Source organism: Crotalus tigris, unplaced genomic scaffold, assembly GCF_016545835.1.
Source record: "Crotalus tigris isolate CLP2741 ecotype Arizona unplaced genomic scaffold, ASM1654583v1 scf7180000017753.6788120, whole genome shotgun sequence".
Taxonomy (NCBI): Eukaryota; Metazoa; Chordata; class Lepidosauria; order Squamata; family Viperidae; genus Crotalus; species Crotalus tigris.
In genome coordinates, this window is record NW_024096615.1 from 3,041,365 (window position 1) to 3,068,539 (window position 27,175).

The 27,175-nt window shown below is 39.7% G+C and overlaps 2 protein-coding genes across 6 annotated transcripts in view; one reads left to right on the forward strand and one right to left on the reverse strand.

Annotated features, from left to right (window-relative positions):
* Positions 1-25,064, forward strand: part of PPHLN1 (periphilin 1) — a 97,798-nt gene extending 72,734 nt beyond the window's left edge. For all 5 annotated transcript variants that reach the window (XM_039340696.1, XM_039340699.1, XM_039340698.1 and 2 more), the window contains 4 exons: positions 6,486-6,562; positions 13,808-13,927; positions 16,952-17,092; positions 22,690-25,064. In XM_039340696.1, the coding sequence (XP_039196630.1) occupies positions 6,486-6,562; positions 13,808-13,927; positions 16,952-17,092; positions 22,690-22,881 (530 nt within the window). In that variant the 3' untranslated portion in view covers positions 22,882-25,064. The remainder of the gene's footprint in view (positions 1-6,485; positions 6,563-13,807; positions 13,928-16,951; positions 17,093-22,689) is intronic.
* The window catches only part of PRICKLE1 (prickle planar cell polarity protein 1), a 317,824-nt gene that overhangs the window by 2,033 nt on the left and 288,616 nt on the right, over positions 1-27,175 (reverse strand). The window lies entirely within an intron of this gene.

A 27,175-nucleotide genomic window follows, 5' to 3' on the forward strand; every position in this document is an offset into this window, starting at 1 on the left:
TATTATTAATGTTTAAATATGTTTTCTCTCCCATTTCCACCCATAAGCTAAGGATCAAACTCTAGGCAAAACAATAGGCCAGACAACTACTGTATGACTCAACAAAGCTTGTTTCTAGCTTCTTGCTTTCCTTGCTTCTAGTTTTAAAGTAGAAAAAGGGCAAAAGGCTATCTAGAGCCAGTGAGTGAAAGATGAAAAAGGATCGGGTGCAAGCATTCTAAAACTAGGGCAGCAATATGGAGAAGAAAAATTACTGATTGTCTTGATCTACCCATGGCTTCTTGTTTCTTTTTGCTGCTTTGGATGAAAGCTTTTGTTTCTTTTAATTGTTTGCAAATTGGTAAAAGTCCAAAGTGGTTCAATGAAAGGAATAACATATAAGGTAAATTACGAGCTATGCTCTGTGAGATATATGCTTGAGGAAAGTATGAAGGGAAGGTACCTGGTAGTGCTGAGATAAAATGAGAAAATCTTTTCAGAAAACAGGAAAGATTTTACATAGAAAAACATGAGGTACAAATCTAGGAAAGTGAAGATAAGAATTTGGGAAAATTAAGGAAATAGTCTGCAAAGAAGCCCTTCAACAAAACATCTGACTTTGTGTAGGCAATGCTTCTTCAGTCTAGACCAGACATGTCAAACTTGCAACGTCACGTGACGTCGTGCAATGTATTGGGACTGTTTTGCCATTGCCGGCAATGGAGTGGGCGCAGCTTCCGTGTGACGCATCTGGCCCACGGGCCGGCGGTTTGGCACCCCTGGTCTAGACTATTGTACTCTTAAGTTTCAATGAAAAGGTAAAGATTCTTTTTTAAATATATATATTTTATTGATTTTTTTAAAAAACTAACAACCTGGTGCTTAGTAAACAGCATGTTGTCTGGGTTCACATTTCACAACAATAATAGTCAGTTTCTACCCTATTGTACTCTACATAATAGCTTTTCTTGATTTTATCTTCTTCCCATATTGTTCTCTTTTGCAAACATTAGGTTAATACAGTTCTTAGTATTTTAGTAACAAAGAGGTTAAATATAAACATTTTTCTAACATTTATCCAATTAGTAATAGCATCAACATAGAACTTCTTTTCTAGTTAGTCCTCTTGGTTGCACTATATGTCCTGTTTTCAACATTCTCATTTAGACTTTTTTCCCCACAAAATTGAAATCATTTTTATCTGTTAGGATTTTCTCAGAGTGGGTTTACAGTTAAATATCTAAGCTGTTTCCCTCACAATAATCCTCCCAACAATTACATTTTTCATATCATAAAAAAAATACAATACTACTCAGAATAAGAAAGAAGAAAAAGAGAAAGAAAAACATATCTTTCTCAAACTAAAATTCATTTATATCCCCCATTTTTTCATTTTTAACTCTATTCCATTTGATATTTACTAATTAAGTAGTCCATGCTATATTTTAATCATATTCAAACAAATACTTAATCTTTAAAAATTGCATCTGATAAGACAGTTACATTTCACATATCATAATATATATATACATATATATATGTGATATGTAACTGTATATATATATGTATATATATATATATATATGTGAAATGTAACTATATATATATATATATGTATATATATATTCTGAGGTTTTCGCGCGTGTTTGTATATAGGTCTTTGGTTATTCGGGTTTTCTCCCGCGTAAAATTGGAAGTGTCTTGGCGACGTTTCAGTGAAGTCCCATTCGTCATCTTCAGCTGTTTTCAGCTTCATGCTTCGAGGAGCAATGTGTGGTCTTAGCTGTTTCTTCCTTTTAACTGCCAGTAGGGGTATGAACTGATTGGGTGGGAGCTTGGCTGTGTTCTGATTGGGTGGAGGTGTGTTCTGATTGGTTAGGCGCTTGGCTGTGCTCTGATTGGCTGGGGGTTGGCTGTGCTCTGATTGGCCGGGGGAGTGTTCTGTTTGGGTGGGGGCTTTGTTGCACGCTCTCTCACACCACCACCCAGCACAGATCAACTCCGTAGCCAAGACACTCATCTCCAGAACAAAACACTTAGCTGACGAACAACACCTAAAAACCGAACTACACACTCTCACCAATGTACTAACATCAAATGGATTCCAAAGAAATAAGATTACAAACCTAATCCAAAAAGAAACCCCCACTAAAATCCAAGACAGAGAACAAGAAAACGGCAAAGCCCTCCTCCCATACATAAAAGGCACCACAGACAGAATCAGCAAGATCCTCCATAAACACAACATCAAAACAGCATTCTGCCCAAACAGAAAAATATCCACCATCCTAAGAAACCCCAAAGATAAAATTGAGTTAGAAAATCAAGGAGTATATGAAATCCCATGCACTGCTTGTCCCAACACATACATCGGACAAACCAACAGAAGAATAAGTGCATGCATTGAAGAACATAAGAACTCAGTCAAAAAAGAAGAACCAACATCTTCTCTGGTCCAAAACCTTAAAGCCACAGGACATGAAATTGACTTTAAAAATACCAGAACTATCGCCAAAACTGAACATTTTAATAACAGAATAATCAGAGAAGCCATCGAGATAGAAAAACGCCCACACAGCATGAACAAACAAGATGATACCTCCCGCCTACTAGCCATTTGGAAACCCGCCTTTATTGACAAACGACTCCCTAACACAAAAAATGACACCAGACCCACACTCACAAAAACCACATAGGATGTCACCACCACACATCCACGCAAAAAGCAAACCCAAAGCCACACCGATGATGAGGCACGACCAGAAGCCAGACCACAGCTGCATCATTAGCCACTATAAACCCCTCCAATCCATACATGAAGCAAACTGACACCCACCATGAAGATGAGGCACAACCATGAACGCGAAGCCCAAAAATAGCAAGGCAGCCCACCATCTTAACCCCCCCTGCAACTCAGACTAACCTGAGCACAACAAAGCCCCCACCCAAACAGAACACTCCCCCAGCCAATCAGGGCACAGCCAACCCCCAGCCAATCAGAGCACAGCCAAGCCCCTAACCAATCAGAACACACCTCCACCCAATCAGAACACAGCCAAGCTCCCACCCAATCAGTTCATACCCCCACTGGCAGTTAAAAGGAAGAAACAGCTAAGACCACACATTGCTCCTCGAAGTACGAAGCTGAAAACACCAGCCTGAAGATGACGAATGGGACTTCGTCGAAACGTCGCCAAGACACTTCCAATTTTACACGGGAGAAAACCCGAACAACCAAAGACCTACATATGTATGTATGTATGTATATATATATATATGTATGTATGTATGTATGTATGTTTATATACATATACATACACACACACACACACATACATACATAGATACATACATACATATATGTCTTTTAACTCTATTCCATTCAATAATTACTAGTTGAGCAGACCATTTTATATTTTAACCATATTCAAACAAATGCTTAACCTTTAAAAATTACTTCTGATAGGTCCAATCTTCTAATCCCCTGAATCTGATTTTAGTCTTTTTCTTTCGCCAAACGGCTTTTTCTCATCCATCTATTCCACGTAGTTAAAAAGTCTTGCCATTTTCTTGTGGATGTTGTTAAAGATGGGAGAGACAAATCAGGTAGGATATTGATTTCTTTTATCTTTTTTTGTCTCTCAAGTCATACAGTAGTGACCAAAATTGTGGAAGCCTTTTGGGAAAAGTGTACATTTGAGGTTTGATGGCTAATAACACCACTTTTTTTGGAGTAGTATCATAAAATTATATATCAATGGAGAGATAATTTAATCAAGAATGTAATGCAATAACTTTTATGAAGAATTTGCTATTAGAATAGCAGTTATAAAGAAGAAAAGTGAAACACGTAGAAAAAACAAGATATACAAAAATTATCATCATGTCTGTTAATACTTAGTTGGGTAACCTTTAGTATGAATTACGGCCTTACAACGTCTTCCCATGGAGTGAACCAAGTCCTTTAGTTCTGCAGCTGTTATAATGTGAAACCAAGATTAAATGATTGCTTCTATTAACTGGGTTTTATTGCTGGGTTGCTTCTGACTAACAAGTTTCTTTAATCGGCTCCATAGATTTTCAATTGGGTTAAGGTCAAATAGTCCTTGCACTCAACTTCACATTGCATTGTGCCATTTCATCTTGTATACACCCAGATGATTTTCTTCTATCACGTAGGCACAGTCTCTTAATTCTTCTATCATCACTTGCTGTTGTGCACCTTTTCCTGCCTTTACCAGTGTGGTTTTGTAGTGACTAAATTGCCTTATACCTCTTCAAAAACTTAAAAATGCTACCTTTGGTTAAATTTCCATCAATTTTTCTTCTAATTTCTTTATAACTGTAGCCTTGTTCACTTAATAATACTATTTTACAATGCTTTCTGGGCAATCAGTCAATTCTTTACACCATTACTTTAATTTTATTACGCTTTACAAGCTCACTAAATGAAAGAACACAAAAAAACCCAACCAACTTGATAGCGATCACATAACACACTGACAAATGTCCTCCTCCCAGCTTCAATACATGACATCAATAACTGAATCCTACTGTGATCTGATTGGCTCATTGCCAAAACAAGATGGCACCTGATTGGCTCTCTAAACACTAATGCTCATTGGCTACAATCAGATGAAGGAAAGCTATCAACCTAAGCAAGTTGTGCTTCCTTTTTCTGGTTATTTGGCTATAACCTTTCATAGAATACAGATAATTGAACAACCTTTGTTGCATTACATTCCTTATTAAATTATCTTTCCATTGATATATAATTTTATGGTACTACTCCCAAAAAAGTGGTGTTATTAGCCATCAAACCTTAAATGTACACTTTTTCCAAAAGGTTTCCACAATTTTGGCCACTACTGTAGTTTTTTTTTGTATCTCTGTAATCCATTTTGTCAGGCTTTTCTTCTTATCTTCAGCTTTGTTTTGTGATTCTGGGGTGTGGGCTATCTCTTCCAGTTCTGGTGCTTCAGTCACGTCTTGTGTGTTTTCCTCCATCTGTGTTAAATCACAGTGCCTTCCATTGGTAGATTCTTTTATTTTCTGAAAATTCTTAAGTTGTGAGATTAACGTAAAGATATGTCCATTTATGTCATCAAAGTTGTTTTTAATTTCATTGTGGTTTGGATTAGTTGCGACATAGCGGGCATTTCCTTTTGGAAAGTATTTGGTTTTTCTTGACAAATTCTTTTTGCAAGTTCTTGAGATTCCATGATAGCAGGAATTCAATTTTTTTTCTTTCTCTGAAAACAGCTTTAAAAATCACAGTCAATAGGTGTTTATCATCCAGGAAGGTCAGTTATATTTTTCGATTATAATCTTTGCTTATTGTGGCTGACCCAGAATGTTTTGTTTAGCTCTTTTTAAAGATCAAAGAAGTAGGTTATCTCTTTCTCGACATCCTGCCAATATTTATAACAACGCAGCTAAAGTTATATTTTCTTCCACCACTAGATGTCAGCAACATTATGTTTTTGTCCCCCTTAATAGTTTAATTTACCGCTTCCTTCCATGGGAGGGTGGGGCAAAGCTCCCCCTCCTTTTCACTTTCGAAAGGCTTTTTTGCTTCTTAGAGTATCTTTTCCAAAAGTTCAGGATATATAATAGGAGAGAGAAGATCAAATTTCTCACCCAGTTTCAGCATGCTGTTTACCAATGTTCTGGTGAGTATTTATGGACTTCGGCTGCAAGTAGCTTGGGCTGGTTACCAAGGTGGGGCCAGCCTTTCTCCTGTTGGGTTAGAATGAATTTCCTGATCAAATGGGATGACTGCCATCGTTCCCGAATCACTGGGGCACTCCTCTTTCTTCATTGCCTCTTCGGGGCAGCTTTAGACCCATTTAGGATCCCCTGGCAGGGCAAAAATAGCTGCGGGAAGTGGAGTTTTTGCAATCCTGCAACCGTGCACTACCAGGCAAAACCGGAAGTCCAAAAGGTACAGATTCTTCAAGCTCTTCAGTCGATGCAATATAGAAAGTGCCTGATATATCAAACTTCATGCTGGTCACAAAGTGAAAGGGAGACAAATCTTAATTATCAGGAAAATTCCCATTTCCTAGTAATTATACTAGGAAAATAAAAAATATAAAAAACCCCTTATTTTTGCATCATACCACAGATATGCATATTATAGGTTGAAAAATATTGGTCCAACCTAGTTCTTGAAGTGTGGTCTGGATAATCTGGTGATTTCCCAAAACCTTTCAAGGGGTCTGCAAAGTCAAATATTTTTAACGTTTAACATTTTTAATTTCTAATACAACAGATATTGATAGATATAACCCACATAAACACAATCATTTAAAAGATGAACCACAATCATTTTTATGAATGTTAAAGAGCTTCTCAGACCAAAATGTTTGAGAGCCACTAGTCTAATCTATATTTAATGCACAGAATTTTAGTTGTTTTATAATGTATTTTCAGCCTAACCATAGCCTTAGTACCACAGCTAAAATGTTTTTCTACTCATATTTTTGTATCCTCTTTACATAAAGAAAGATCTTCAACTCAGACTTTGAAGACTTCACGAGATGTATCTCCTTCAGGAGCTACAGCACTGTCACCTACAAAAGTAAGTTTATCATATAAATTGCTAAATCTTTAGCAATAAAAATAATTTGAATGGGGAATATTTTTGCTACACGCTTCTCCCTTGATTTTGTGCTTATATTTTAAAGGCTTACATTAAGCTGGAGTGCAACAGGGTTTTCAGTTAGTCTCTTCTTGGTACACCTACGTCTTTAGTTTATTTTGGAAAGTTTCTCAGTTCTCTGCAGAAGATTTATTATTGGGTGAGTTCTGTTAGTAGAAGAATTTAAACATTCTTTATCCAGTACATAGCTTTTGCCACAGTAAGACATTTGAGTCTGCTTAAGATTTCTTAAATTGTTCACTAAAATGTTTCTATCTTATTGTACACATGTAGTCCACAAGTTACAAATGTAATGGAACCTGTCCATTCCATTCATAACTCGAACACTCATTAGGAGTGAATCTCGTACCTTGGACGCGGTCATTCCTTGCTTTCACCACGCATTTGCTAATCGAATGCTGTGCTCATTAAATGCACATGAGGTATCCCATGGTGGGGAAGGCCATGGGGGGGCCTAGTGATGGAACAGGCCCTGAAGGCTCCCAGACCCATTAAGATACCTCATACTTCCCCCTCCCTACCTGCCGTGCCGGACTCACTTTGCAAAGTTCTGTCTCTTTGCCGCAGTTTCTTTCCCTTTGAGGGAGAGGAGAGTCGGCTTGGAAATGCTTTTCGTGCCAACAGTGCTAGCTTCTGGGATCCATGATCTCACACAACTTCAAGCACCCATTTTCTGCAGAAGAGATCATGGCCTCTGGAAGCTTCCAATCTCCGGGAGGAAAGTGTTTGCTTCATTTGCATGCCTATGGGGCAAAGCTCCTCTTACTCATGTCCAGCCCGCTGGAATTCACCGCTCTTCTCCTCCTTGTCCTCCCTGCTCAAGCAGTGGTGGGCTTTGTGAGACAATGAAGTCTCATTCCTCCCTGGCACGGTGAGTTTTGGCGGGCTGGACATGGGTGTGAGGGGCCTGGCCCTGTGATGCCTCCCTGATCAGCTGAAGGCTTCATTTTTAAGGTCGGCACATTCGAGCAAGCAGTGCACCCGGGCCTTACTGTTTGAGAGCAGTCCCATTGCTATACCTTCGCTTTCTTCAGCTCGGATGGAACCGGGGCATCCAAGCTGCTGGCAGCAGAGGCCACCTGAGCAGCCATGATCCTCCCTCCTCAGCCAGCCAGCACCCCACCTGACCTACTACCTGCCTGGCCAGCTGGCACAAGGCTTCACCATTCTTCTCCTACTTGTCCTCCTTGCTCAAATGGCAGTGGGTTCTGCTGGAGAACGGGGTCTCGTTCCTCCTCTGCCGTGGCGAGTTCCAGTAGGCTGGATTCGAGTGCAAGGGGCCTGGCCCTGTGATACCTCCCCGCTCAGCCCACTCAGTTGAAGGCTTCATTCCTGCCCTTAATGTAAGGTCAGTGCACGCGAGTGAGCAGTGCACTTGAGCTAGGGACGGCATTCATTCCTGCGCCCAGCCAATTCCATTCTGTCAGAACCCATTTCTTTGGGGGGGGGGACTTTTACTAGTTGGGTCTTTTCTTTTCCTTCTGCGGGTTCTGCCATACTCCTTATCAGCCTCGTTCCCACAGCGGACTTAACACCTGGGAATTGGCCTGTTTGAACTGACCGGATGAACTATTGGGGTGGGTTTGCTTTTTGCTCCTTTAACCTATTGATTTGAGCCCTTAGATCCTGCCTTCTATGCCTGCTGTCAACTTCTCCTAATAAAAGTTTCTTTTGGGATGATTCCATTCCAAAAGCGGGTCCTTAATTAGGCAGGATCTGCAGAAGTCGGTCAGCCTGGAAGGAAGATCCTTACCACGGTGACCGTGCAAACTATGTCTGAATTAGGTACAGAGAAGGAGCAAACCACCGTTGGGGGGGGGGAGATTTCCCTCCAAGCTGACCCAGGCAGATGCAGCTCGCATTCCTCTAGCTCCTCCAATGAAGTTGTGGTTGCTGAGCACCGAGATAAACCAAGGTGGTCGATGGGCTTGGGAAGAAGGAGGACTGGGAGCAGAAGGCAAGGAAGGTGACCCTCAAATGTGGCAGTCACCAATCAGGCTGGAAATTGGAGATGGAGATATCGCTCCATCTCAGCGAAGACCAGGACGAAAGACCAGCCCACTTCATCCAGTTCCTAGAGCAAGCCATCGATATGCTGAGAGTTGCTTTCGACTCCCTCAAGGAAGAGACAGCTGATCCGTGTTGTGGCATAGCAAACCCAAGTCCAACTGAGGACGCAGGTGGTGTCGGAATCGAGGCAGCAAACCCAGGTCCCTCCACCAGCACTTCGGAGACTGCAGCCGCCACCACAGCAGTAGCCACCCCCACCCGAGCCGCACCAGTTGACAGGGATGGACACCAACCTAGGAGAAGGAGAGGTCACTGTGCCAGTTGCAAGTTCCCGTAACTGGGGGTAAAGTACAGTGGAGAATCTCAAAAATTGGGGTTCTTCTTAGCTCAGGTCCTGAGCTACATGGAGGAATATGGAGGAGACATCCCCAGTGACCACAGGCGAGTGAGGATCATGACCATGGTACTAGATGGGGCGGCGGCCAAGTAAATGGTGAATCTCCACAATTCAGATGCTCCAGAATTGTGGAATTTTAACCATTTCATGGCAGCCTCAGGAGACGATTTGAGGATCCCTTAGCTGATTGGAAGGCCAGAGAGTGCATAAAAACTGTCAGGCAAGGCCAGCGCCCCATGGCAGAATACACAGAGGACTTCTGAGCTCGTGCCAGCAAATTTAATTGGCAAGAAGTTCTGGTGGGACATTTCAAAGATGGGCTTAACGGCGACCTGTATTATGCCTGCATTCCCTGGGGCTTCTCTGACCTGCTCCACGACTGGTACATCCTGGCCGAGGAGGCTGAGATCGATCGGGCCAGAAGACAACGGCATCTGAGATGATCCTGGGGAAAATCTCCAGCAAGGGCACCCCCGGACATGCTGGCACATTTGTCTAAGGAAGATTTTTTCAAAGTTGGAGGCATTTTATAGAGTTAGAATTAAAGAATGGGATGAATGGAAAACCGCATTCAACTGCCCCTTAGGTTGTTTCCAATTCAGGGTCCTGCTGTTTGGGCTTCAGGGAGCACCCACAGTATTCATGCAGCTGATAAACGAGGTGCTCCAGGAACACCTCTATAAGGGGGTGCTTATCTACCTGGACGATATCCTGATATTCACTGAGACTAAGGATGAATGTATAAAATTGGTCAGAGTAGTGCTGAACAAGTTGCAGGCAACCCGCTTGTATGCCAAGTTATCTAAGTGTGAGTTCCACAAAGATAGAATCGATTACCTTGAATATCACATCTCATCAAACGGCATAGAGATGGACCCCAGAAAAGTCCGGGCTGTGTTAGAATGGACTCTGTCCTGCACCAGGAGACAACTGCAAAGCTTCCTCAGGTTTGCAAACTTTTACTGCCAGTTCATCCCCTCTTTTGCACAAATTGCATTGCCCATCAAAAATCTACTAAAGACTAAGGAGGGGAAACTGAAGCCCAGCCAACCTTTAAAATGGACTGTAGAATTCCAAGCCGCCTTTGAGAAATTAAAAAGGTTATTCTCAGCTGAACCAGTCTTAAAACACCCCTATACTGAGAAACCTTTCATAATTCAAGCTGATGCTAGTGATGTAGCAGGGGGGCAGTACTGCTTCAGGAAAATAATGAAGGGAAATTACAACTTGTACATACACATTGAGGAAACTCACAGAGACAGAACAAAGGTGGGAGGTTTGGGGAAAGGAGGCTTATGCCATCAGGTGGGCTCTCTTAATCTGGCGACATTTCTGGGTACGGATTGACCATAAGAATCTGGAACCCCTAAAAATGCCCAGGAAACTATCTCTCAAACAGACGAGATGGTCCCAGCATTTTCACCAGTTTAATTTCACTATAAAACATTTACCGGGGGGGAGGGGATTTCCTAGCGGACGCATTGTCACAATTACCGCAATACAACATTACCAAAACAGAGATAACAGATCCACTCATGGCATCAAAGCAGTTACCAGCACCAGTCACCACTCGAGCGCAAGCCAAAACCCCAAAGACTCTAATAAGTCAAGCTGGAGTGGAATTCAGGAAAGCACTAGAAAAAGACTAATGATTTCTAAGCCACAAAAACTTATACACAATGAACGATGAACTGCCATGGGTGAGAGAGAAATTCTACATTCCAAAAAGCCAAAGACTCCAAATCCACCAGGCATTTTGGATGCGTGAAAACCCTCCATTTAGTAAAACAGCAATTTTGGTGGGATCGATAAAAAAGGACATTGAAAGCTATGTAGCTAGCTGCCCAATATGAGCAGTAGCAAAAGGAGACAGGGGAAGAGCCACCCCGTCAACACCCTGGAGGGAGATTTCTATGAACCTTATTGTGGAATTACCAGAAAGTGGGGAAAATACAATACAGTGATTTGGGTCATTATGGACTTATTCTCTAAACAAGTTGTTGTGGCCTGTCGGCCGCCAAAAAACTCAGCAACCGATTCAGATGAGGAAGCACAGGAATGGGTGCTGGGCTCAGTGTCAGGGCCATCTGAAAGCTCCGATGAGGGAATGGAGCTGTCACAGCCAGGGTCAGAGGTGGAGCCTGGGCCATCCACCAGCCCTCAGATGGAAAGGTTGAGACCTCCATGCCTTGAGGCAAGTAAGTCAGGAGAGGAGGATCACATGGGGCCAGTAATTAATGTGTGGGCATGGCGGAAGCTGAGGAGAACCCTGAGAGGCTATGGGGTGGTTTTCCGTTCGGAAGAGTCATCGCTGCTAACATAGCCCCACCCTCAGTTGTGCATAAAAGGCAGGGGTGGAGACGAATAGGTGTGGCAGAAAATTATTCGTCTTCCTGCTGGTCAGCCACTTGTGTTTGGAACTCCTGATACTTCTTGGAATTTTGCCAGAGTTTTTCCTGCAGATCCTGTGGCGCTGGAAGTCAGAGTGCCTTCTGAGCGTGGGTGTTGTTAAACAATAGCCAGATTGCTTGAAGGACTTTTGGCTGCAAGTATGGTGAGACTGAGAGTAACTCTGGGTATTGGGAGACCCCTACAGGGGAAAAGGGAGCGAGCACCATTGTTTGGAGACTGTGTGAAACTGCTGGCGCTCCTGAAATAAAGGAACGTTAGAGAATATTGGCGTGTTTGTTGTGTTTGGGGAGCTGGGTCAGAACACAAGTACATTTTATCCCATGCCAGAAAATCCCCACCGCCAAAACCTTAGCAAAGTTATTCGTGCAGCACATTTATCGACTACATGGAGCCCCACAATGGTTTATATCCGATGGGGGTGCAATTCACTTTGGAGTTTTGGAAGGTGTTTCTAGAATTTTTGGGGACCACCCAGGGACTGTCATCTAGTCATCATCCTCAAACGAATGGTGGGACTGAATGTTTGAACTCAGTACTGGAGCAGTACTTAAGATGCTTTATAAACTACCAACAAGACAATTGGACCGACCTGCTTCCGTTCGCAGAAGTCTCCTATAACAACGCAGTACATTCCAGCGCCGGCTACACTCCGTTCCAAGTAGCAACAGGACAGAGTTTTAATCCTATGCCTGAACTACCCTCCACTGAACTGACCATCCCCTCCTTGAAAGAGTGGATCACACAACTCCAAAACACCTGGCCAGTTGTGAGAAAAGCTTTAGATGAGGCTAGGGAAGCATATAAGTTCCAAGCAGATAAAAACGAACTGAGCCCAAACCATTCCAAGTAGGGGAAAAAGTATACTTGTCTACTAAATACCTGAAATCCCTGCAACCCTCTAAGAAACCGGGATCAAAATTTGTAGGACCTTTCCCCATTAAAAGGAAAATCAATCCAATAACAGTTAAGACACTTAGACAGGTTCACCCGGTATTTCTCTGCAGCCTCTTAAAGCATGAACTGATCTCGCCTTTAAGGCCAGCTGCAACCCCTCCTCCTCCTCCAATCATGGTAGAAGGGGAGCAGCACCTTCAAATCAAAGACAATTTGGACTCTAGGAAACATCATGGGTCCACACACTATTTAGTAGCTTGGAAGCATTTGCCTCCATCCCAGAACGAATGAGTCCTTAAACACCATATTAGAGCCCCTAGGCTGCTTAGTGAATTCTATGCTATGTACCCTGATAAACCAGACTAATTGCTCTGTTTATCTCCCTTTTGTCTTTTTACAGGTGGACCTCTCTTTCTTTTAAGGGGGGTGGCATGTCAGAACCCATTTCTTTGGTGAGGAGGACTTTTACCAGTTGGGTCTTTTCTTTTCCCTTCCGTGGGTTCTGCCATACTCCTGGGGGGAGGAGGGGGGAGCCTTTGGGGAATTGTTATGTACCTTTTCCTTTCACTTAGCTGCTACATTGTATCCTCTCCGCTTCCTCTATCTGCTTGCTCTTTGAACTGTTCTCCCCTTGATGCCAACCTGGGGTGAGAAATGAATGTGCCTCCGGCCATCTGGCTTATCTCTCGCTGCAGAAGAGAAGATGCGAATACCCAACAACGTTTTCACAGCCTTGGGAATGGAGTCTTTTCAACCTCATTCCCACAGCAGACTTAACACCTGGGGATTGGCCCATTTGAACTGACCAGATGAACTATTGGGATGGGGTTTGCTTTTTGCTCCTTTAACCTATTGATTTGAGTGGGAAACCCTCAGATCCTGCCTTCTATGCCTGCTGTCAACTTCTCCTAATAAAAGTTCCTTTTGGGATGATTCCGTTCCAAGAGTTCTGCTTTCTTGGGAAAAGGTTTTGAAGTGGGTCCTTATACATGCTTTGTCCCATAGGCATGAAAATGAAGCAAACACTTTTTCTCCAGAGAATGGAAGCTTCCGGTGGCCATGATCTCTTTTGCAGAGAATGGATGTTTGAACTCATGTGAGATCATGGACCCCAGAAACTTCCATTGTCAGCGCGAAAAGCATTTCTAAGCCAATTCTCTCCCTCAAAGGGAAAGAAACCACGGCAGAGAGGAGACAGATCTTTGCAAGGTAAGTGAATTTGGCATGGCAGGAAGGGAGGGAGAGCAGTTGTGGGAGTGGGGGGGAATAGGGTGAATATTACAGAGCCTCTGCAGTTGTTCCGTAGTGCTGCAACATTCGTAATTTTGGGCTTGTTCATAAATATTAGGGAGCGCTTGTCTCATAACTTCGAACGGATGCTAAGTGACCGCTTGTAACTTGCAGATTACATGTACAATTTCATTTACACTCTGAGATTTTTTGTTTATCAGACTTTGGAGAAAAGCAGCAGATTATCAGAAAAGGAGCTTGCAGAGACTGCAACCCGATGGGCAGCTGAAAAAGCAGAGAAAGTAGAGACAAGCAGTATACCTGAAATTTCAGAGTATGATGTGAGTAAAAATAACACTAATAAACTTTTGTCCATGATCATTTATTTTATTCACTCATTTATATCCTGCCTTTCCTTTTGTAGATCGGTTCCTTCAGTACTAGGCTTGCAATCATGTGAAATAAGTTGAACAGAAAAATAATGAGTTATATATGTTGAATGGATGATGTTTCCTAATTGCTAACCTCACCATATTACTAAATTTGATAATTCTATAGTTATCAACTTAACTTGTGCAAGTCTGTAGTCCAGACCTGGGCATTTTATACTCTGTGGGCCATAGCTGGCCTGCAGGCAGTCCCACTTACTACCTCTGGGGGTGGGGCATTGGCAGTGGAGAACAGGGCAGGAGTAGGAGCAGGGCAGGGTGGGGGGAGCAGTGGCAGCCCTTTATAACAGTCCCAATTTCTCATTATTTTCTCTTGGAAAAATTAATTATCACCCTTGATATAGTATGAACTAGATAGTTTAGTAATATAGAATTTTGGATCACTTCTGTGAAACCAATATTTATTGATTACACTTGGCCAGAATTTCTTCCATCTTAACTTTTAAAAAAATAAATATTACACATTTTCAGGGAATGTACCATGTTGGTGTGATGCACAAAATTCAAAAAATAGTTATATATTCCTAAAGATACAATAGAATTCAGTTTATGAGATTTATTGAGTATTACCTTCAGTTGAGACACTAATGAAGAAAAATTAAATAGCAATTAAATATAAAAAATATAGGCTTTAACGAATTTATGAAGTTAAAAGTAAGAAAGTAGCCATTCACCGCAACAGTAAATAGTGGTATCAGAAATTAGTTAATTCTTGTACTACCTGTTCTGAGACAAACTGTCATGCATGAGCTGAACAAGCAGTCTTTTTCTCCCACACAACCCGGATGGCAGATTTGAAAGTCCTAGTTTTAGTTAATTGGATAATGTATTTTCCAGGTTAATCAACCATGCATGTTTGTTTAATAGATACAGGTAATACTTAATTTACAATAGCAATTGGGACCACAATTTCTATTGCTAAGTGATGTAGTCATAAAATGTGATCACTTAGCAATGGCAATCCTTGCATTTCCATGCGCCAGGCAGATAAGTGGCTGCTGCTGAATACAGAAGGGAACAAGAGGATGTGTGTAGATGTAGGAAAGGCACAATGAAGGGCATGGAGAGTGGAAGAGGTGATGTAGGTAGAACGAGTCTGAGGAAATGCACAAGTGGTGAGGGTTGGAAGGGATGCATGGAGGTGTGGTGCAGGTCAGGGAGAGTGCACAAAATTATGTGTGGTTGCTATGAGTGCAGAAGGGCTGGGGCAGAATGAGTGAGTGGAAATTACTCTTAATTTGCAACCTTCCCTGCCAGTTTCCCCACTGATTTTTCTGCAGAAGTCCAACAGGGAAGATTGCAAGGGGTGATCATAGGATATTGCAGCCGTTTGTAAGTATGAATAAGTTGCCAAGCTCCCAGATTTTGATTACATGACAGGGCACATGGTAAAATCTTGGATTCTTGGCAACTCACTCATGCTTACAACTACAGGAGCAATTCAAGCTCATATATAATGCAAAAGACAACTGTGGGAAAAGTTGGGTCCAAAAAGGAGACAGCAAAAAGAGTCTAAAAAGAAGATAGCAAAGGCAATAAGGCATTTCTTCTTTGGTAGCTGGGTGCAAAAGGTGAAAGATTAGTGTAGGGAACTGGGAGAGAAGGCCGCTGAGCAAGCTGTACAGTCCTGGGCCTGCTTGCTGCTCCATAAAGCAGGGTACAGGTTGGCCAAAAGTCAGATGTGAGGGAAGATCAGCAGATGGGAGAATTGGAAGCAGTCCCTTGCCATACTGAGGCTTGGATTTGAGTAGGTACTCAGTTAATGATCCATGATCTTGGTTAATGGTTGCAACAGTGAGCACCATGATTGCCATCATAGGTTGGTACAATCACATGACATCTTGCTTTATGACCAGACTGACTTATGACTGAGATTCCAATCCCAAGGTGGAATAGTATCTTTGATGCTGAGTGTATTTTCTTCTATTTTTATCCCCAATGTAATACAGATGCCTAGCTTTTCAAATCTGATACGCTTCTTATCCTTACAAATAAAAAATGATCTCCTATAATTTTTTTAAAGAATCTTGCTTAATTATCTGAGTAAAATGTTTCTTTGGTGTATGATTATGCTTTTTGGCATTTATTTAAAATTTGATCCTCAGAAAGTTTAAAAGAAATTCACAGCTAGTTCAAGATCTAGCTTGTCACCAAAATGCAAAGCTCTTCTCCAAAAAGGAAAAAAATGTGCCTGAAGAATTAGGCAGTCAGGATTGCACAGCTTTTGTTGAAAATATTTGGAAATATGGACTTAATGTTCTTTTTGAATTTCTCAGTCTTCTTCCACAGTAACTATATTACTAAAACTATATGCCTTCTTCAATATAATTAGATTTCACTTAATTGGTACTCATTGCTTTATGCATGTTTAAAATCTGAAAGGTGATATCTTAAAATTTGTTTATTTATATCCTGTCTTTATTGTTTTTATAAATAACTCATGACGGCAAACATAGCTAATACTTTTTCCTCCTGTTTTCTCCACAGAAAAGCCCTGTGAGTTGGGCTTATATAAGATAAATATATAAAGATATATAAGATAAGAGGGTGACTGGTGTAAGATCACTCAGTTAGCTTTTATAGCTATAGATTAGAACTCCTGGTGTTCCAGTTTCTAGACTGGTGTTTTAATCACTAGGCCAAACTTTCCGGTGTAATACATCTGGTTGCTATCACAGCACATCAGATCTGAAATATCTATTGTTTTACCCAATGATTTGTAATATATTTTGATATTGGTTTAATGTAAGTATACTTACAGATTTCATAAGTACAATAAATTTGATTGTTTTCCTAATGTGAACTGTGAAGATTGCTTGAAATAAAAGAATGCAGATAACTAATGGCAATTATTTAATTTAACAATATTTCATATAATGGGTTTTAGCCACATGAAATTATTCTTCATTTTTAAAGGCCACATCCTCAGACCCATTATATATAGAACACCATGAAAAAGCAGGTGCCAGTATAACTGACAGCAATGAATTATTTGAAGACAACCATCATGTTAGTCGCTCAAAGGCAATTGCTGCAAAGACAAAGGAAATTGAACAAGTAAGCCACACTTTGACTGCCTTTTATGAATATTTGTGAGGGGTTTTTTTCCTCCAAATTAACTTTGCTGTGCAATTTTACTAAAAGTTTTAACTGATTTACACAACATAGTATAAGGTGAAATAAATAGCAAATTTATTACAATGATCTAAATTTCTAAAATAAATCTGGCACTTTCTTTTAGTACAAAAAGGATTTAATTGCTTTTGCTGTTTTTTGTTATCACTCATTGGATTGACAATATAAAGGAATGCTTAGTGAGGTTAGCTTGTTTCACTATCTAAATTAGACTTCAATTTTGGAAGTATAAGGTATTTTCACTATAATTTGCAAATTTGTCATGACTATATTTTGGAATGCTATTCAATAATGATTTTCTTATGGATAAAGTAAATGACTATCTCCGGTGTTACTGTTTGTGAACATCTATTAACCTTTGTGGGGCAATGGAGAAAATGCTTATAGCAAAATACATTTCTTCACATCTCTATTTAAATTTTTAATCACCTTCCATATTTAAATCATCTTACACTGTTTTTAATTTCAGTATTTGTTACTGAGAAAGTAGAGTAAATTTCCTGAAGAATAGAATTATGCTTTTAACAGCACAGCATGCTAACAGGAGTTTAAAATTAAGCTGAGACTGGAAGCAGGTGCTCTTGCTAGCAGTAGCAGTAGTGCTTAGACTTATATACCGCTTCATAGTACTTTACAGCCCTCTCTAAGTGATTTACAGAGTCGGCACATTACCCCCAATAATCTGGGTCCTCATTTTACTCACCTTGGAAGGATGGAAAATTGAGTCAACCTTGAGCGGGTGAGACTCGAACTGCTGGCAGCCAGCAATCAGCAGAAGTAGCTGCAGTACTGCATTCTAACCACTATGCCACCTCAGCTTTATAGATGCTAGTATAGGTCTAGTACAGTGGTTCTCAACCTTTTTAGTGCCGCGACCCCCAACCGGTCGTAAGTCGAGGACTACTCAACTGGTGCAGCACCGTTTGCAGAATGGGACTTTTGGCGGGCTCAGCAGGGCAGAGACAGCCTGGACAATTCCTATTGGCTTTTGAAAGCCAATAGAATTAGACTCTATTCAAGAGAGTCTATTCTATTGGCTTTCAAAAGCCAATAGAATAAAAGGGAGTAGCACAGCTAAGGAGAAGGGGGAAAAAATGGCGGACTGCGTTGTTTGGCGACCCACGTGAAATGGTCGTTCGACCCCAAATGGGGTCCCGACCCACAGGTTGAGAACCACTGGTCTAGTACGTTTAATCCTTTTTATGAAACTATAGCAACAACTACTTGGACCCACATCTGTTTTAGGCTGTAATAAAAATGATTATTCTGACTCTTTCCCAATATGCTGTTTTTTAGATGTATTGAAACTACATCTTGCAGCATGGCCAGCATGTCTAAAGAGCAGCATATTAAAAAAAAGCTTAGAAAAGAAAGTAACATATTGAAGGAATAGGGAAAAACATTTTAGATAAAAATAGTAAGGAAAGAGAAAAATAAAATACACTTAATGTTTAAACAAGTGCTTTGATATCATTTTGTTTCTTTGTAAAATGCAGTTCCATAAGTAGAATTAGAATAATTGAATGCCAAGATTACATTTTAGAGAGAGTATACAGTATATCTATTCATGGATGCTTCTTATTGTAGAGCAGGGGTGTCAAACTGCTGGCCCACGGGAGCCGCGCCTACCGGAGCCGCGCCTACCCTATAGCCAGCAATAGCGAAAAAGCTCCGATACGTTGCGTGATGTCACGTGACGTCGCGAGTTTGACATGCCTATTGTAGAGGAAACGTATGATTCATTGCCTTGCTGAACTAGAGCAGTTACTAATCAACTCTTTGCTGTCTTTTTAATCTTTGCTTTCTTCCTTTTTATATTCTCATGAACTTTTATTTTCCTGTTTGGATAAACCTTAGCATTGGGTAAACCATAGCATTCTATTATGTGGAAATTTCTAATTCTGATTTAGAGACTGGGTATGAATCATGGCTAGCTGGTTAAATTAAGCTTAAAAAGCTTGTATAATGGTTAGCACTAAGGAACTGTAAGAAGGAATATATCATAATAATCCTTCCAAGTAGGATCAAGCTATCTGTAATGATGTCTATCTTGCATCCCATACATATAAATCCTTAGCAGAGTAACAAACTGCTTTTAGCTATTTAAAAAAACTCCTTGAAAAGTTTCATACATATTCAATTCATATTTAAATATTTTGTGCTGTTTCTACAATGTGCTGTTTTTATAATGTGTTAAATACACCTGTCAAGTTTTGCCAGCAGTTTCTCTAGTAAATACCTTTGCAACTGTGTAAAATTAAGAAATATAGGTTAAACTACTCATTACAAATTTTGAATAACTACTCATTTGTATTTTATTCCTTTTTTGTTAGTCTGATAGTTGAATTGCTTTGCCACATAGCTTTTTTTCTAAGAAGAAAATGCAGTTTGTAGATTTTTCTTAGAATTTTGGAATGAATCTTTTAAAACATACATTTCTGTCTCCAGTAAAAATGGGATATATTTCCAAGACTATACAGTGAAATCCACCATCTCATTTACATGTGTCTAAATTAAAATTCCTTCCTGTGTGACCTATAAACAGAAAACCAGAATTAGCAATGCGTTTCTAGCTAGCAAATAATACTAAGCAAACAGTTTTTAAGATAAACTTGCACCCTTCCTGTTTTTGCAGAGAACAATTTTACTATGGAAGGGGTTTAGGAAACAGCTTTCAGATAGCTTGTTACTTTTATTGTAATTATTGAAGGGTGGGGTCCTTTCTATAGTGAAAAGTGAATTATTCTTTGTTGTATTTTTAGATGTTTATTTTTGTCTTTTTATATTTTACAAACAGTTAAAGACGTTAAAAGAGTCATATCTAACTATGATTTATGCCATCGTAAATTTTTTGGCTTATATTCGGAGGACCAGATCCTTTAAATGTTGTGGAAATCCAGTGACCAATTTCTTGAGGTAGTCATGCTTAGATGAATATAGTGGTAGAGTTTTACCAAAGTATTGGTACTCAGTCCCAGAGGAGATCAACCCTGACTGCTCTTTAGAAGGCCAGATCCTGAAGTTAAAACTCAAGTACTTTGGCCACCTAATGAGAAGGAAGGACTCACTGGAGAAGAGCCTAATGCTGGGAAAGATTGAGGGCAATAGAAGAAGGGGATGACAGAGAATGAGGTGGCTGGATGGAGTCACTGAAGCAGTAGGCGTGAGCTTAAATGGATTCCAGAAGATGGTAGAGAACAGGAAGGCCTGGAGGAACATTATCATCCATGGGGTCGCGATGGGTCAGACACGACTTTGCAACTAACAACAACAATAGGGTTGCATATAATTTCATTTTAGTGAGATAGTTGTGGAAAAGCAGTACTTGATTCCAGCACAACTACAATAGTTTCTTTGTTAGTCTCAGTTATACACAATTGAACTATACAATACAGGTAGTCCTCAACTTACGACTACAATTGACCCCTGGCACCAAGTCAAGTTTCCAACATGCAATCACATCATCCTATCCCAGCACTTGAGGGAAAACCAGTAGTTCAGTGCAATTCAGAAGATTAGGAGGGTAGAGGCCTGCCAAATTTCAGGGGGAAGAGTGTTCTACAAGGCAGGGATGGCCATGGAAAAGGCAAGCTGCTTAACTCCCATAAAATGGCAATGGTTAAAGGAAGGGATTCAGAGCAAGTTCACCTTATATGATCTGATAGGATGGGTAGATGTCTTTAGGAAAGGACATCTGTTATTGAGCTGTCCTTTCTTTTTAACTCTTTTGGGATTGTGCACCCGTGCACTGCGGCCAAAGATTCTTAAATGTTCCAAAGATGTTGTCTTCCATACAACATGTAATATGGAGCTTGATTAATTGCTGAACTCTACTGACCAAATAATTGGCAGTTAAAGTTGCCTCTCCCCAATATAGCTTATTCATTCCTGCATCTGCTAGCAGTGCATCATTCATAGTTTGTAACATATCATTCCTGTATTCAGCAACTCCATTCTCTGCTGAAGTGTAGAGATTGGTTCTTCTATGGGTTATACCTTTCTTTCTCAGCCACTGCTGAAACATGTTAGACGTGAATTCTATTCTTCTGTCTGTTTGTAGCTGACATACATTTTGTTTATACCTCCTCTCTATAAATACTACCCACTGCTTAAATTGTTGAAACACTTGTTTTGCTTTTTAGTAAATAACAAAACCCATATCTAGAGAAATCATTAACAGTTATCAAAGCAAATTTGGTCTCTCCCATTGATGGGAGTAGAGGGCCAATTTAATCAGCATGCACTAACTGAAAAATCCTGTCAGATTTCCTTTAACTTCTTTTGCTGATGGTATACTTTTGATTTGACTTCCTTGCAAATAGCACAATATAATAGTTATCACAATCTTTTACATTTAAACCTACACCCAAGTCAGGTGTTTTCCGCAATACTTTAAAGCTTCATGACCCAGCCTTCTGTGCAATAAATGTGCACACCCATTATGCTTTGATTCATTAGAAAAGATTGTGCACTGCCACCAGTTTCCTTGTGGTTCAAAATATATAAATTGTTCAATTTCAAACCTTGTGCACACACCCTGTTATTCTTTATGACCTTGCATGTACCCTTTGCAAAAATTACCTCATACCTTTCATTGTCTAAGCAAGACACACTCAGCAAATTGTGATCTAAATCTGGTACATATAAATCTTATCAATTTACCAATATATGGTATATATACCGTTCCTTGCCCTTGTACAAAAGAATGATTACCATTTGCCAGGCTTATATATTCCTAGGCAGCAGGTCTCAGACAGGAAAAAAGTTATGGGTTATTTATAATATGCTCACTAGCCCAACTGTCCAATAACCAATGTCTTTGTTGTTGTTTTTTGTTCACCTACACCACAGAAATCTGTTTTCTTTGATCTCTGTGCTTTCTTTCTCCTGCTGGAATCTTTAATCTTCTTATTCCTCCCATCAGGTAAATCACAGAGAGCATATAGGGCACAAAGGGCAAAAAGCAGGAAACAAGAAAACTCTCACAGTAACAAATTACAGCTCAGATTCCCTCATGCAGTAGCCAGCTCTCTTTAACCAATTAGCTATAAGTGTGTGTTAATACTCATTGTTCAACACTTCACTGCTCCAGGTATTAAATTTTAAATATCTTAACACTTGTTTTCAAATCTCAGAAAACATGCATAATAACAGGCACGAAAACCAGGTCCACATGTGAAGGTCCAATTAAACTGATTTATTACTAAAAAGCCTATGCACAGGAATCTTCTCAACTAATGGTTAGTACCTGCTTGGAGTTAGTTGAGTGTCAACAGAGTTCAAGGGGCAGTTGGACTTAGTCTGCTTGTGGCTATGTGGCGAATCTAGGCTGTTCCCTCTTTTATTTCCATTCCCAGGTTCTGCCACTGCTTCTCCTAAACTCATTTTTCTTCATTCCAAGAAATGGAAATGTAAGACCATTTTTATAAGATCTGTAAATCTAGCTATAGTTCAGTTTGGGGTAGATAACTATAGAGTAATGTATTTCATTGCATGCATTTCTAAAACTCATTTTTTAGGTATATCGACAGGATTGTGAAACTTTTGGTGCTGTGGTGAAGATGCTGATCGAAAAAGACCCTGCATTAGAAAAAACCATTCAGTTTTCTTTGAGACAAAATTTGCATGAGATTGGTGAGCGATGTGTCGAAGAACTTAAACACTTCATTGCAGAATATGATTCTGCGAGTCAAGAATTTGAAGAAACGTAAGATAAATTATGGGTTGCTCATATATAAAGGCTACCTGATTCATCGATGCTAATGATCTATATTTGTTCATCTTGCATTTAATCTCTTCATAAAATTGAATTAATTGCAAAACATACAATATTATTTACTGAGTTGGTTCTGTTTGGAAAATATATTGACTATACAAAGTTCAATTCATGTCAGCCATATTTTGAAAATCCTTAACAAAAAGAGCTGCTCCAATTATTGAAACAGGTTGCTATTTGAGTATGACCATTTGGTAATTTTATTGATATTGATGAATGTATATAAAATAGTAACGTGCACCTGTATTTATATAAAATTTACATATGTGTTGCCTTTAATTAGAGTAGCTATATAAATTTGATTGGAAACCATTGTTTGAACAGTTCCATTAAGCTAGTTGTTTAGCTTAATAGTTTTGTAAGTTCAAATAGCCTGTATAATTAAACTTGTTCAGAGTTGTATCAAAATTTGCATTTTCTTGAAAACTTTGTACAGTTGTATAAACAATAGTTGTCTTTAATAGTAATGGAAAATATATATTCTTATTCTCTTCTGGAGTTTCTGTAATTTCCAGTACACTATGGGATATTATTTTTAGAAATGGTTCTAGTGAAGGCAACACAAGTGTTTTCAAAATATAAGAATTGTGTAATTCATCATTTCACAAATAGTACAGTAATTCAAACAAGATGATACTTCCCATAATTGTAGGGTAGAAGAGTAAGCAAGCTCATAATTGCAATTCAATTGCAATTGCTGAACTTTATCCAACATCACTTTGTTATATATTACTGTTACAATTTGAGACTAGGCTACTTGAAAGGATTCTTCCCAGAATTGCACAAGGTTGGTTACATTCACATATCATACTTGATAAAATGATTGACTGCCACATGGACAGCAGGATTATCTATTACAGTTCAAGTGTACTTTCCACATGTAATATACAGAACAATTTTGGTCTTGTAAATTCAGGTGTTGTTTACCCATGGTTAGGTGTAAGATTATTTAATCCTAAAGTAACAAAAAGTAAGTTTCCTCTGTTTAAACAGATGGGTGATTTGAAGGCAATACTTCCTGTATTCATAAGAATGGAAAGAAACATGGTATATGTTTGTTGTTTAAACCCATAAAAATGGATAAACATACAGATATGCTTCTGAACACATCAATCTGTCCCTCAGTTTGCCTTAGTTAACTAATGACCAGTGAAAGGGACTGTGAAAGTTTTAACTGAAAGCAGCTAGAACATACTATATTACATTTCAGTGTTCTGAGCTATACACAGAATATGGAAATAAACCAAATTTATAAATTATGTAAACAAATGCCCCCAGAAATTGTGGGCGTTTCATCACTGGAGATTTTTTAAAAGAGGCTAGACAGTCACTTGTCTGAAACGGTATAGGTTCTGCTTGAGCAGGGGGCTCAGCTAGAAGGCCTCCAAGGTCCCTTCCAGCTCTATTCTATTCTAATGACAGAAAGCCAGTTATTAGAAACTGAGTTAAAGAATTGATCTCACTAACTAAATAGAAATAAAATTCAGCAAAAGCCAGTAGAAAATTATATCACTTGGATGCTGATGGAACTTGAGCCTACTTAAGATAGGCTCAATAAACAAATCCATATCATATTAAGCAAAGAAGCTACAAATGTAGATTTGAACTTTCTACTAAGATTCTTAGTAGAAAGCATGGTATAATTTTATTTAGTTGATCTTAGAAATAACATTCTTCTGATTGTGAAAACATTCACTTTTTGTTATTAGAAGAATATATTGGGCGATTTATTAATCTGAGATCAAAGTAGGGTGAGATTAATTTACTCATCAGAATCAGCTTTTATGTACTGCTATTTAACCAAGCAGGATATACCAATGTATCCTGTACAAATCACCTTTTAACAAAGCAATACAGTATGTTATCTGTTTTAGGTTTAGAACCTAGCATTGAAATTTAGCTTAAAGTATAATGTTTAGCTCAATTTATACATGCCAGTTTTACTTGTTTAATTTACACAAAGTTTATTGACCCATAAATAATTATTTAATATTGTGAACCATAGCTGAAACATTGTTTACATAGCTGCACCATGCAAACAGAGCTTTACTAGCAAAAATTAAACATTTCATTATAAATGTATGAATATTTAATAAATTCCTGCCTAAACCAAACTGATCTTAAACCTTCTAATAAAATTATTTGTCTATCTTAAACAAATGCCTTGTAATTCAGGAATATAAAAATAATTGAATAAATCTTAATTTTACAATATATACCGTATTTTCCGGCGTATAAGATGACTTTCTAAGCCACAAAAACCTTAAAAGTTGGGGGTCGTCTTATACGCCGAGTCGTTTTATACGCCGGAAAATACGGGTATTCTATTTTATTCCTTTACACATGTGGTTTGGTATATTACTCATCAAGTTTTTTCTCCCCCCCCCTCACTCAAAAAGAGTCCTTGATTGGTAGAGTGGCAGTGGGGAGAGCAATTAAACTCTAAGCTGTTTGTTTCAGCAATCCGTCCCCGCGGCTCACCTCTAGCAGGCGTGTGGTTTGCAGCTGCTTTTTGCTAACTTGAAGTCACAGGCTGGTAAATGCCTGTGGGTCTCAATCTGTCTCCTCGCTGCTTCGCACTTTCCGAGCTGGAGATCAGGGTGGGAGGGAAGGATTGGAGGGAGAGGGAGGAGGGAAAGGAGGCGTGTGTGTGTTGTGCGTGTGTGCGCACGCTTCTCGCTGCTTTCTGAGCTGGGAAGGATTGGAGGGAGAGGGAAGAGGGAAAGGAGGCCACGCGCATGCACACACACGCTTTGCATTTTCCGAGCTGGAAATCGGGGTGGGAAGGAAGGATTGGAGGGAGAAAGGAGGTGTGTGTGTGTGTGTGCGCGTTAAAGAGTATGGCAAGGGGTAAGTGTGCATTAAGAAGAGGCACCCCACATTGGCCAGAACTTGAAAAACATGTAGCAGACATGGTGAATGAGCATCACCAAAATGGTTATGTAGTGACACGAAATAAAATATGTTTGTCTGCACTTCAGTGGGCCAAATCTAACCCAGATCACAGCAACAGATTTAAGGCCACAGTATCTTGGTGTACTAGATTCTTGAAAAGGCATAATATGGTACTGAGGCAAAAGACAAAAATGGCACACAAATTACCTGCAGATCTTGATAGCAAAGTAATTAGTTTCCATCGATACGTAATACAACAGCGCATTAAACATGGCTATGCATTAAGTAGTATTGGAAATATGGATGAAACTCCAATGAATTTTGATATGGTTGGAAATAAAACTGTCCATCAAAAAGGTGAAAAAACAATTTTAATTAAAACAACAGGACATGAGAAGTCCAATTTTACAGTGGTACTAGGATGCACAGCTGATGGTGCCAAACTGAGACCAATGATTATTTTTAAAAGAAAAACAATGCCGAAACTCAAGTTCCCTGTTGGTTGTTTTGTACATGTGAATGAAAAAGGCTGGATGGATGAAGAAGGGGTAAAGCTATGGCTTGATAATGTATGGAGCAGGCGACCAGGTGGACTTCTTCAAAAACGTAGTCTACTGGTGTGGGATATGTTCAGGGCTCATTTAACTCCCAGCACCAAGCAAAGGCTTGCAAGAATAAACACAGATGCGGCAGTTATTCCTGCAGGATTGACATCGTTGGTACAGCCACTGGATGTGTGCCTAAACAAGCCATTTAAAGATCGCATTCGAGAACAGTGGAATGAATGGATGGTTAGCGGCGAAAAGTCATTCACAAAAGGAGGAAACATGCGTGCTCCACAGTTGGATGTTTTGTGCAAGTTTGTCATGAAAGCCTGGAATGATATTGATGCAGAAACAGTAATCAAGTCTTACAAGAAGTGTGGCATATCAAATTCATTAGATGGTATGGAGGATGACTACTTGTGGCAAGATGAAGATGAAGCTGAAGCTGAGACCACACCATCTGATACGGAATTCGATCCATATGATGACTGCCTTACAAATGTACCACAAGATGTCATTGATATTTTTATGATATCAGATGATGAACAGGATGATTTTGAAGGCTTTTAAAGGGAAACTGTCACGCAAGCAAAACCTGTAAAAATAGCTTGCAGTTATGATGGGCGTTGCTGACTCGCCAGGGACTTGCCCGGCACTTGCTCTTTCTATTGTTTTTTATCTTCCTCCTATCATCATCAGTTCAGTTTGGTTGACAGCTTAGAAAACAAACAGCATGGCAGCTCCCATGGTTTTATTGTCTTATCCTTCCTTTCAGCTTTAGAGTGAATT